The 11868-nt window shown below is 33.8% G+C and overlaps 1 protein-coding gene across 1 annotated transcript; it reads left to right on the forward strand.

Annotated features, from left to right (window-relative positions):
- Positions 1 to 6459: 6459 nt before the first annotated feature.
- Positions 6460 to 10551, forward strand: LOC143570159 (uncharacterized). Its single transcript, XM_077055890.1, has 5 exons — positions 6460 to 6534; positions 8791 to 9105; positions 9375 to 9457; positions 9592 to 9676; positions 10256 to 10551. Exons 1-5 carry the CDS (start codon positions 6493 to 6495, stop codon positions 10307 to 10309), a joined length of 579 nt encoding a protein of 192 aa, XP_076912005.1. The 5' UTR covers positions 6460 to 6492; the 3' UTR covers positions 10310 to 10551.
- Positions 10552 to 11868: the final 1317 nt, after the last annotated feature.

Genomic DNA, 11868 nt, shown 5'->3' on the forward strand with positions numbered 1-11868 from the left:
TGGTTATAGAAACGATTTTGTTATTGAAAACTGTCTTTTTGATGTGCGCTAGATACAATAACATGTAGTACGGAAAATAGCATGGATCAGTTTCTTTTAAGCATATTTCATGTTATAAAGTTATGATCTTCTGGCAATTTTGGACGAAAAAATATATATATATATGATATACCAACATGTAGCATGGAAAATAGCATGGAGGTAGCATGCGCCATTGACTTATGATGTTCCTAGTCGAGTTTGCGAAACTACAAGATACTAACATATAGCATGGTATCTCTATGTATTCACCACATATCGCAAAGTCTTGAATTTGTATGAATGTATATGTTAAATAGAGCTTCAAGTGTAGATATGCTCTCCATTTTTTGCTTTCTAACTAAAAATATTATCTTTCACATGTATACAAGTATTCAACTATAAAAGAAATGTCAAATCTTGTGCATTATTGATTTTTAGTTATAAGGATGCAATGTGAAAATTCTTCTCTATCTTCTACCCATCGCCAATTGTCCCGATCATTTGAAATTGTCGTTTTGTTCAGGAGCCTCAAACAACTGTCATGTTCTCGTAATCCCTCATGTTCGTTTGGATCTTTTTTTTTTCATCTCCAGTCTTACATGTTATTACTTCCACGTTTGTTGTAACATATCTCAATCACGCACCACTTTGTAGTTTCCAAATCAAATAAGAGTGGGAATCGGTTGCATAAGGGTACTTTATGCGCTCAACAATCTAGCCAAAACCTAATTTATTTATTGCAACCCACCACGACCAACTATTGTCTTCCCCAAATCTATATTTGCAACTTTTAAGGCGTAATCAAATTTTGTTATGTTGTTCCATGTGGTCGATAAACTAACCTTTGAGGGAATTGAGTGCCATAATCTCGAGCTACGATGTATAGCCCAAATGATTTTGATACAAAGGCTTTTGATTTCCATCCTAAGCCGCCACCGTCACCTAGTAAGTAATCCGAGATTGTTGATCCCACACCTAAACCACCCAAAACTTTTGAGGCAAGTAGGCAACTACTTTCTCCCAAACGACCTAGTGTATATTGGTTTATAAATATGTCCCCGTTATGAATTTATTTCATAACCTTTTTAATGCTTCGGGTACCCTATTAGGGACACTGTACAAGAAAACACAATAATTAAACCACTCATAACCGATTTAATCAATGTTATTCGGCCTCCAACGAACAATGATCTTGCTTTCCAAAGAGATAGTTTGGATTCCAAATTTCGTCATCTCCTATTCTTAATAAGATTCATGTTTCTCTTAATGGTAATACCAGATAGTCAAAAAGAAATTAGCCATTTTGGCAATGTAGTTTATTTTTCATACTATCTAATATATTTGTCTTCGCCCATAACTGTATAATTTGCTTTTATCGCGATTTACCTTAAGCCCGGAATACATGCAAAAGCATATCATAAGGCTTTCACTATGGAGGGTGCTTTAATTAAAGCCCCTTCACAGTGCCACATTACCGTCACGTCATAGCCACGTAGGTTTGTGAAACCTCTCCATAACGCCCCGCTGTGGTTTGTTGCCCATTTATTGCCGCATTATATATATACACACATATATGCATGTGTGTGTTTGAGAGAGAGAGAGAGAAGTTGGATGGCCCCACAACCCCTCAAAGTCGCCCGGTCTTCACAACACCACCCCTCGGCGGTGTTCCCCCCTACGTCGCCCCCTATACAGCCCATAGCAAACAATCAGGCCCGGCTGTAAGGGAGGGCCGGGTGGTCGACGGATCCCGGCCCGACACCTCGATAGGCCCAGATTTAAAAAAAAATTATATATATATTTTAATGAAAAACAATATGTATATATAATATTTAAAGTTAATATCACAACCACTAGCTTGGTTTAGTGGCAAAGGGGTATGACTTTCAACCAAAAGGTTGTGAGTTCTAACCTCACTTGAGACATTTTGACTATATTTTTATATAAAACTTTTTTTTACACAACCAAATCATAAGGCCCAAAAAATTAAGGCTTTTTAAAAAAACTAAATTGTAAACCCAACAAGATATCCCTTTTTTATTAAGACCCAAAAAAGTTTTCGCCTTCGGTCCAGAAATTTTTAACCGTTCTCGGAGCCGGGCCTGGAAGAGAATGTATTGTTTCTAATATGATCATGGAAAGCATAGAAACATTACTCAAAAGATATACTGTGTAAGATCCCATAAAAATCCATAAATAATTTGGACTAAAAATTCAAATTAAAAAGTATATGGATAAACTTTTTAAAATAAGGAAAAAGGAAAATAAGATAAGAAGGGTGGAACCCACATTGATGGAGGAAAGAAAGTGAAATCATTGCACATGGGTATAAATAAGGAGTGCAAATCTCATCCCACATTGGAAATGGATAAAAATGTTAAGCTCCTTATAAGGAGATGAAATTCCATAGTAATACTCTTATATGCCCTTATGCACCCAGTGGTCCTAGCGGAGGGTGTGAAGCAGGGTCGGCCTTTGGGTGAGGCAAGGTGGTTGACGGCCACATGCCCGACACCTGTTAGGCCCGGATTTTATTCTTTTTATAAATTATATTGTATTGTTATAAAATACAATATGTATATTTAGTGTTTAAACCTAACTAAATAACCAATAGTTTGGTCTAGTGGTAAAGGGTGTTACTTCTAACCAAAAGGTTATGGGTTCAAGTCTCATTTGACACATGTTTAATTCTTTTTTTATACAAAAGTTTTTTACACAACCCAAATTATAACCAAGTAAACTCATATAAAATTTGAATTGTTTAAACCCAACAAAATATTTCTTTTACTTAAGGCCTAAAAAAATTCGCCTTCGGCCCAATTATTTTTCTGCTTTCTCGGAGCCGGCCCTGCAAATAATCTAATCCTAGCTAGCTTAAGAAAGTTTAACATTGTCCATTCTTCCATGAAAATGATGTCATCCGCATAAAAAGTATTATTAAATAACTTGATCATTGTTAAGAATGGATCAACCATGAAAAATACCCAACGAGTTAGCCTTCATGATGATTGAGTTCATAGTTTCCATGTCAAGATATAGTCAGATCCCTTAAAATAATGCCAAATATTTATTTTCTAATTTAGTTATGCTGCTACAACTTTAACCACATGATTATATGTTGATATATAACCGATATTGTACAACCTTGATTACACATTATGAAGGCTATCTCGATGATTAATTTTGTTGCCTTTGATAGTTTGATTCATTGTTCAAGAACACAATATTTTAAGTTTGAAAACATTTTATTACTTACATCACAACCACTATTTTAATCATCCTAAAAACATTACGTTTAATGTGGTGATGGTCAAGCGTCCTCATGTCTCATGTTTATTTAAAATGCATGAATTATCATGACCATAACAGTTTCTTGATAGATACTAAGTACATAAAACAGCCTAACTTGGTGGTACAACACGACTGTGTAATACATAAAATAGACTTGATTCAAACAAATACTTTATTGTGTGTGCATGCCTATAAACGTGAATATTTTCTTCACTTTTTTACCAAGTTCATCGTCTAATTATTAAAAAAAAAACGTGACAATTCATAAAATCAAACCTAACACCACCACAAATGTAGTTGAAGAAGACATTACGAAGTAACACCGAGCAAAGATTAATGTTATTAAAAATCCTTTGAAATTACTTGAAGTGATGATCATGTCTGATTATAGTGATCTTCCTACAACCCTACTAGACATCACCATTTTTTCACTCTTTTATGTGTTTTTTTGTGTAGATATTAGAACGAGTCCCATGAACGGCATTGACTGGTGTCTTTATGTAGTAAATAAAAGTTTTCATGATAGTATGATACACAAGTTATGTTCCATTATCACATAATTATGTATATTTATCGAAGAGCTAAATATAAGTTGGAATGTAAATTGTAGTTGCGTATCACATGCATTAAGACATTGCTTGAAAGAAAGTTTTAGTCATTGCTTAAAAGAAAGCTTAATATACATAAATTATTTATATGCGGAACATGCATATTATAGCTAAATTTTTTCTTAAATTCATTATTTTTTAACATCAACTATCATCAACAAGTGAAGCCTAGCAAGAAGTTAGAGCTAACAAAACATCAAAAGAAGAAACTAGTCAACTACACTAATATTTCCAATTTAGCGCCTTAAATAAGGATTTAATTTGTATCCCAAAGATACGCCGAAGATTTAACGCCTTTTATTGATCACTGTAGCATCCGAAATGGCTTTACCATCAAAGCAAAGTTCGTTACACGCCTTTCAATTACCCCAACAAGATGCTATAATAGTCCCGCAAAACGTTCTTTTTATTCCAAAGATGGGCGGTTTTGTACATGACAAGTAAATCATGACCGAGCAAACAAAAATCGAAGGGCTTTTGTACCACGAACTAACGAAGTGCCATCTATGATTGACAAATAACTTGTGAGTATAGTTGCTTCATAAATTTCTCTTAAATGCAATATGCAAGAAAAATTAAGGACAAAACTAAAAAGTGATTAATTAGGCAAAAAAAATTTAATAGACAAGAACTTTTATTATTGAAGATTTAAAATATAAATTTAAGTACCATGTACTATATATCAAAATTAAACTAGAAGAATATTAGACGTTTACAACAAAATGACCATCTATATCTTTGTATTTATTTAATATTCATGATGGTGACTAGAGAGAGCAACTTACGGTGGATTTGAATGTACATTCCAAAAATTATGATTTGCTTAGATATGATATTCTTATAATATGATTAGCTTTGAATGTTTAAATTATTTAATTATGTACGACTAATTGATTTGATAAGATATGTAAAATTGTAAACTTTACATATTCTTTCTTACAAAAAAAACTTTTCCATTTAGTAAATTATTATTTTTCCTTGTAAGAAATGTTTGTTATCATTTACTTTTATCGTAGTGTTTGGTAGTAGTAGTAACTATGATAGTGATCACTCTTGTAGATCAATCTCATATCACCATAATTCACCACTCACAACTTAAACATAATCGCATTAAATGAAAATTACTTATTAACCCTGAATTACCTAAGAAGATTGTTGCTTACATCTCACCAACAATTTATAGTTAATTCTTAATGGATCTTCATTACAAATTACATCTACACTATTATAGAGGTAAAATACGAAACAAGATTTGGGAACAAGAACCGCGATTGAACCCCTTTGGCAATAGCTGGTTAGGAACTGACCAACAGGATTGGATTGGTCTCTTACCCTATACTTTGAACCTAGGCAAACGTGAACCGGACATAAACGAATCGATACTTCGCCCCTTTAAAAACATGTTATAGCTAAGACCGATTTGACCCAACTCAAAGCCGTCTCCAACATAAACGAGTTTACAAAAAACACCCAGTTTATTGACCCTCAATAAGCTAATAACACACTATATACAGGTGCACAACTCGGGTTTTGGACCCAAACTGATCAGGGTTACAAACTGGACTAGTTTGCCACTTGGCCAAAATCGATTTTTGGTGAATCTAGTTCATGTCATAAAATGGTGTTCATGAAAAGTAATCGAAAGTTGAAATCCATATAGATTAGTTTGGCTATGTTTTGAGGCTGGTTCGTGTATACAAACTGGTGGCTTGAGGAGAATCGGGTCAGGTTACAAACCTTTTAGGGCCACGAGAAGGAGACCCGACACCCATACTTCCAGGTAGGATCATATTGGAATTAGTTTGAATCAAACTAGTATTTATGTGTTATTGGGTCGGTTTAGAAACCAGTTTACCCACCCAAACCTATCCTCATGACCCAATTTGAAAAATACAATAATAAAAAAAAAGTAAAATGAATCTTCCCCTGAGTCAAAAAGATCTAGGGTCGTCAATTGAATCGGTTTAGTCAAAATTGGTTTATGGGGAAACCGGTTCAGGTTGTAAACCGGTTTTCACAAAAAGTATTCAAAACCTGTACAAATTGGTATATAGGTCTATTTAAAACCAATTTAGGTGTACAAACTTACAGTTTGAAACTGGTTTAAGGAGAATCAACTCAGGTTACAAACCTGTTAGGGCCACGAGAGTGGGAATTGATACCCATACTTTTATGTAGGGCCGGGTTAGAATCGGTTCGAATCAAACTAGTATTTATGTATTACTAGGTCGGTTTAGAAACCGGTTTACCCTGCCCAACCCAGTGTTTTAACGTTTTTTTTCCATCTTTAACGGTATAATATAAAATAAAAACTAACCCAAAACTTGGCCGCTTACCTGCCACGCTTGTTGCCTGCTTACCTGCCACTTCATTGTAAATCGTTTGGATGTTTCTATGAAGTCTGATAATTTTGAAATTAAAAAATAAAAATATATACCGATTCTGTCAAACTTGGCCCAAATATCCCAAGGCCCATGACCCAATATAAAAAATATATAACACAAAAAACAAAACAATCATCCTCTTTGTTTGCCGATTTGTAAGAAACCTAATCCCTCAAATCTCGTCTCCAATGGCGGAATCCGATAATAATAAGACCAACTCTCTCTCTCAGGTACAATAATAATATTAATACTAATAGTACATATTCAATTGCTGCATGTTTTGTAATTGAAGTTATGATACTGTTTAACTTGAATCGGATTCGGATCTGAGTTGATTTGTGCTTATTTGTTGAATTTGAGCTGATATGTTGTGAGATTTGTAATTTGAATTTTATGTGTTAGGTTATTGAATGTAATTTGACTTTGAATGTAATAATTTCTCTAAAAAAAAAATAAAAAAAAAAATAATTTGTCAGACATTTGTTATAACTTTAAATAAGTTTTGAAATTATGCATTTCACTAGTTGATTGTTTATTTAAAATTAAGCGAGCTTCCGGTGCAAGGATCGAGCTCGGGCTTGATAACTAAACGAGCTTCCGGTACAAGGATCGAGCTCGGGCTTGATAACTAAACGAGTTTTATTTGAGCTTTTTATTAATCCGAAGCTCAAGTAGCTTGGCTTGTTTCAGTTATTGAGAAGTTTGTTAACGTTTAACGAATTTTATGTGTTACGTTTTTAATTTAATTTGACTTTAGATATTAACTCTCGAGAAATTTGTTAGCTTTAGATAAATTGTTTGGTTGTTTTGAAAGTATACATTTTTATTAGTTGATTGTTTTGTTAAAACTAAACAAGCTTCCCGTACAAGGCTCGAGCCCGGACTCGATATCTAAACTAGCTTCCCATACAAGCTCGAGCTCAGGTTTGATAACTAAACTAGCTTTATTTGAGGTCCGGGATTGGCTCTATCTCAAAGCTTTTTATCGATCTGATCTCGTAGATAGCGAGTAGCTTGGCTTGTTTGTATTCCTAGATTTAACTTTTGCGTGTTTTGTGTTTTAAGTCATGATACTGTTTTAGGTTGAATCGGGTTTCGATCTGAGTTCAGTATCCGTTTTCAAATGCAGATTTATATGTGAAATTTGTAATGAATTTAAGTACGGGTGTAAGGAATTTTATGTGCTATGTTGTTGAATGTAATTTGACTTTAGATATTAATATGTGGGACATTTGCTAACTTTAAATAAATTGATTGGTTGTTTTTTAAGCTGAAAGTTAATAATTATGGTTCTATAGCTGAAATTTGTGTTTTAAGAAATGAGGTTGTTATATGCTGTAATATAATTATACATACAAGTAGTGTAGTTATGTAATTACATCAATTACACTATACTATAATTACACCATGTTGTATATATAATTACACTACTTGATTCTCACAGTTAGCACATTAATTTAATTTGTATGTAAAAGTTTATGATTTATGAAAAAAAAATGGAACTTTGGCTTGGATTGAGGTTCCCAGTACTGGTTTTTGAATGCCGATTTGTAACGAATTTAGGTACATGTGTAAGGAATTTAGTGTGTTTGGTTTTTGAATGTAATTTGACTTTTGATATCGGTTTTTGAGAATTTTGTTTAAATTAGATAAATTTTTTTTGGCTATTTTGAAGTTATGCAATATCATCAGTTGACTGTTTTGTTACTCTGTTGATTTTTAATTGGAGTTCATATCTGAAAATTTTGTAATGAAACGAGGCTTTAATGTGCTGCTGTATGAGTTAAAATGATATTTTTATATGTTTAAAGTTAGTTGCTTTACGCTGTTTTGAAGTTATGCAATATCATTGGTTGACTGTTTTGTTACTCTGTTTATTAATAATTTGAGTTTTGTAACTGAAATATTTGTTATGAAATGAGGTTTTAACTTTTAATATGTTGTATGAGTTCAAATGATACTGTATAGCTAAGTTTACAGTCAGTGAATCAATGTCTGAATTATGGTCAGATTTTAACAGTGAAGCAACTAGATAGTTTGGTCTATTTATGAGGCGAGAAATACGCTGATTGTAATATTGAATTTGGTATAGTTGTTCGACTTCTGTCCGTATCTGTGCTTTTGGCGTCTCCAGATTTTCATTTATCTTTTATTGTTGTTTTTTGTTTCTCCTATAGAGCAATTGTAAAAACCTTGATTAGCATAATTTTTGAGTGGCTTAGTAACAAGTAGTAATACTTTAGTTGTTAATTATAGTTTGGTAAATTTGGAGATCAAGTAACATACTACACATGAATTTGTATGTGAATTATTGAAGGTTTAGGGAGTCCTCTACTTTTTACAGAGACATAGGCCTAGAAGTTTATTATGATAATACACGAACTCTCAATTGTTTTTGATTTTTTTTGTTTTATCAATTTTAAGAATATTCAAGATTAGACTTTGATTTGAATCCATTGTTTAAACATACATTTATTTTCGTGTAGGATTATCTGCTCAAGGATGCAGAAGAGAAGGTGAAAGTAACTACAGAATCTGAAGACAAGAGTGCTGACAAGGAAGCTGTTGAAGCCGCCCCCGCACCACCTGCTGCTACTGATGCGGTTGAGCCACCAGTCACCGCTGTAGTCAAAGAAAGTGACCCTGAACCTGCAGATGCTGCTGCTGCTGAAGAAGCCGTTGCAGCAACCGAGAAATCTACTAACGATGTCACCGAGGCAGTTGACACGCCTGCTGCCACTGAAGGAAGCAGTGAAAATGCTGAAGAAGAAAACACTGCTGATGAAAAACCCGAGATTAAGGTAAGTTTTATACGATCAGCGTATTATTCACTCTTAACTTTAATTTTGAAAATACATTTTTAAAATAGAATTTTGATAGCTATGCGATTTGTTTTTTCAAAATCAAAGAGACCGCAGTTTTCTTATTATCTAGAGAACAATTTTATTTTATTTTATTTTTTTTAAGCATCAATGGCAATAAATATAAAGAATTTCTGTTGTTGCATTATCAACTCAATCTTATACATGAGATTTTAACTTTTTTGCTAATTAAGACGGTTTTTTAACAGCTAGAGACCGCCCCTGGAGATTATCGATTTCCAACTACAAATCAAAGCCGGCATTGCTTTACTAGATATGTTGAGTACCATAGGTGAGCCTTAACCTTTTGTTTATATATTATGCGTGTGTATGATATTATGAAATTTAGAAGGATGTATATGAATTTGCCTCTTCAAAATTTCGTATTTGTTAGTTTTTATTTATTGTTTTGTTATGATTTATCAGGTGTGTGGCTGCAAAGGGAGAAGAAGATGCTTCTGAATGCGATAAATTTGCAAAATATTATCGTGCACTTTGCCCAGGCGAATGGGTATGTTCACTTTTCATCGTTAATATTATCATATCAATACGTTTCATGGTAATTAAAATAAAGTTAGTTATAAGAACATGACTTAACATTTATTTACATAACTCTAAATGTAGACGTACTTATGTGTTTTAACTGTAAAAGGTTTATATCTAGTACTCAAAACAACATAATGTAGGTGAAAAGTAGATACAAACTTGCAATTTATACTGTTTTTAGCAACCAACTCTGGATAGATAATTCTTATGCGATACCACATGTGCAAATAATGCTTTCCTGAAAAAAGAAGGTAGATTTACATGTTTGAAAGAGTTAATTCTTCTACTAAAAGTTATTATATCCAAAAATAGTTATTAAATGTGTGACTCTGTGACATGTCACATACGGATACATTAACGCATAAGATGTTTCATGACACATTCTTGTCAAAACAAAGTGTCTATTATCAGTTGCTGCAACTTTGCTAAAATCAGTTGTGTAAATTTTATTCGTCTAATTTAAGTTAACAATAAGGAAAAAGAGCAAGGACTGTTTTTATTTTCTGTGCATTGTTTTTATAATTCAATTTTTGTGACGATGCAGATTGATAGATGGAACGAGCAAAGGGAGAACGGGACATTCCCAGGCCCGCTTTAAGATCCCATATTGCATGCAAATTTGTTACAATGAGAAATGGAACTCTAAACAACCAACTATTTAATAAAACTATTGGTGTTCCGTAAGGCTAGAAACATGTTGGGTTGGCATTCGTTGCCGTAACTTCCAACTTTTTTTGTTGTGTGATATTCCAACTGTTTTTGACATTCACAGGTTTTGTTAAGATTAAACTGTCATGATAATGATGATAATAATAACGTTCCTAATCGTCGCTTGTTTGGCCGAGTGTGTCACATGTTACATTTCTAGTTGTCATTTTTAGTTTATAAATGCTGGTTTCATATTATAACCAGTCGAAATCCGAAAAATTATGTCTATAAAGATTTTATTATCCGAAATCTCTTGTTTAGAGTTTACTTGAACTAATCTTAATTGAGTTCGCTTATTTCATATGCTTTTTCTAAAGTTATGTTAAAAACATATGTTTGTTGAGACATGCTGTCATACCATATTTTTTTTCAAAACATAGGATTAAGAAATATGAAATGCATCAATCATTTAAGAAAGAAACATATGATTATATAATAGATTGCACTAATTGCTGATCAAGTCCAAACTTGTGTAGCGAACCGATACTAGCGTGAACCAATACTAGCGTGATTCGCACAAGCTCGTTTAAAACACCCGACTAAGAAATATGAAATGTATCAAAGAGAACCATACTTAGACTCATTCAAGAAACAAACACATGATCATACAATAGATTACACTGGTTACCAATCAAGTTCAAACATGTGTAGCGGACCGATACTAACATCAATCACACAAACATTCGTGCCAAAAAGATTCCAAGGTCCGTCACTGACTGACGTCAACATTAACATTTATATCCCAATTCTACCGACACTGTCATGAATCGCACAAACAATCGTGCCAAAAAGATTCCTGGGCCCGTCACTGACTGACGTAAACATTAACAATAGTGATCTACATCCCAATTCTACACATATGAAACCAAAAGATATTACTAATAACTTACCAAAAGACCTTAACAACTTAACATGATTCATTTGAACCCTTCTGCAGGCCACCATCTCGGCCGCGGAAATGTCATACCACACGCCATCGCAACCTCCAAAATATCCACATCACCATCTCCACCACGACCACGCCCGCGTTTTACCTCACCCGCCATCTTCATCACACGACTCAACGCATCTTTAAGTGTCATATCCTTAGAACAGTTACTACTTGTCTGCCCTTGGGTCTTAATCGAAACCGGTAACTTCCGCTTCTCAACGTTAATACTTTTTCCTTCTCTCTGCGGCATTTTATCATACACTTGGTGTGCATTCACATTACCCGAGTCAATATCCATCGGATCACCATCATTTCTGTCAGTTGTATTCGAATGGTCTTCTGGGGGTGTGTGGTACTCGTCGGAGCTGTCCGGCAGCGTGACGATTGGTACTCCGGCGACATTTTCCGGCGATGAAGTTGACTGAATGTCGTTTAAAAACAGTTTTAATCCGCTTGCAAAACTGCAAGATTGTAACTTGACCTCATCGGAAGCGGTACGGATGCAGTTGGGTATGATC

Source organism: Bidens hawaiensis, unplaced genomic scaffold (genome assembly GCF_021521415.1).
Source record: "Bidens hawaiensis isolate Kalapana, Puna unplaced genomic scaffold, B.hawaiensis_p1.1 tig00024841_1, whole genome shotgun sequence".
Taxonomy (NCBI): domain Eukaryota; kingdom Viridiplantae; phylum Streptophyta; class Magnoliopsida; order Asterales; family Asteraceae; genus Bidens; species Bidens hawaiensis.

Coding starts and splice junctions, on each gene's coding strand:
- LOC143570159 (XM_077055890.1), top strand. CDS start 6,493: ATGGCGGAATCCGATAATAATAAGACCAACTCTCTCTCTCAG. Junction 9,106..9,374: donor ATGAAAAACCCGAGATTAAG/GTAAGTTTTATA, acceptor GTTTTTTAACAG/CTAGAGACCGCCCCTGGAGA. Junction 9,677..10,255: donor CACTTTGCCCAGGCGAATGG/GTATGTTCACTT, acceptor GTGACGATGCAG/ATTGATAGATGGAACGAGCA.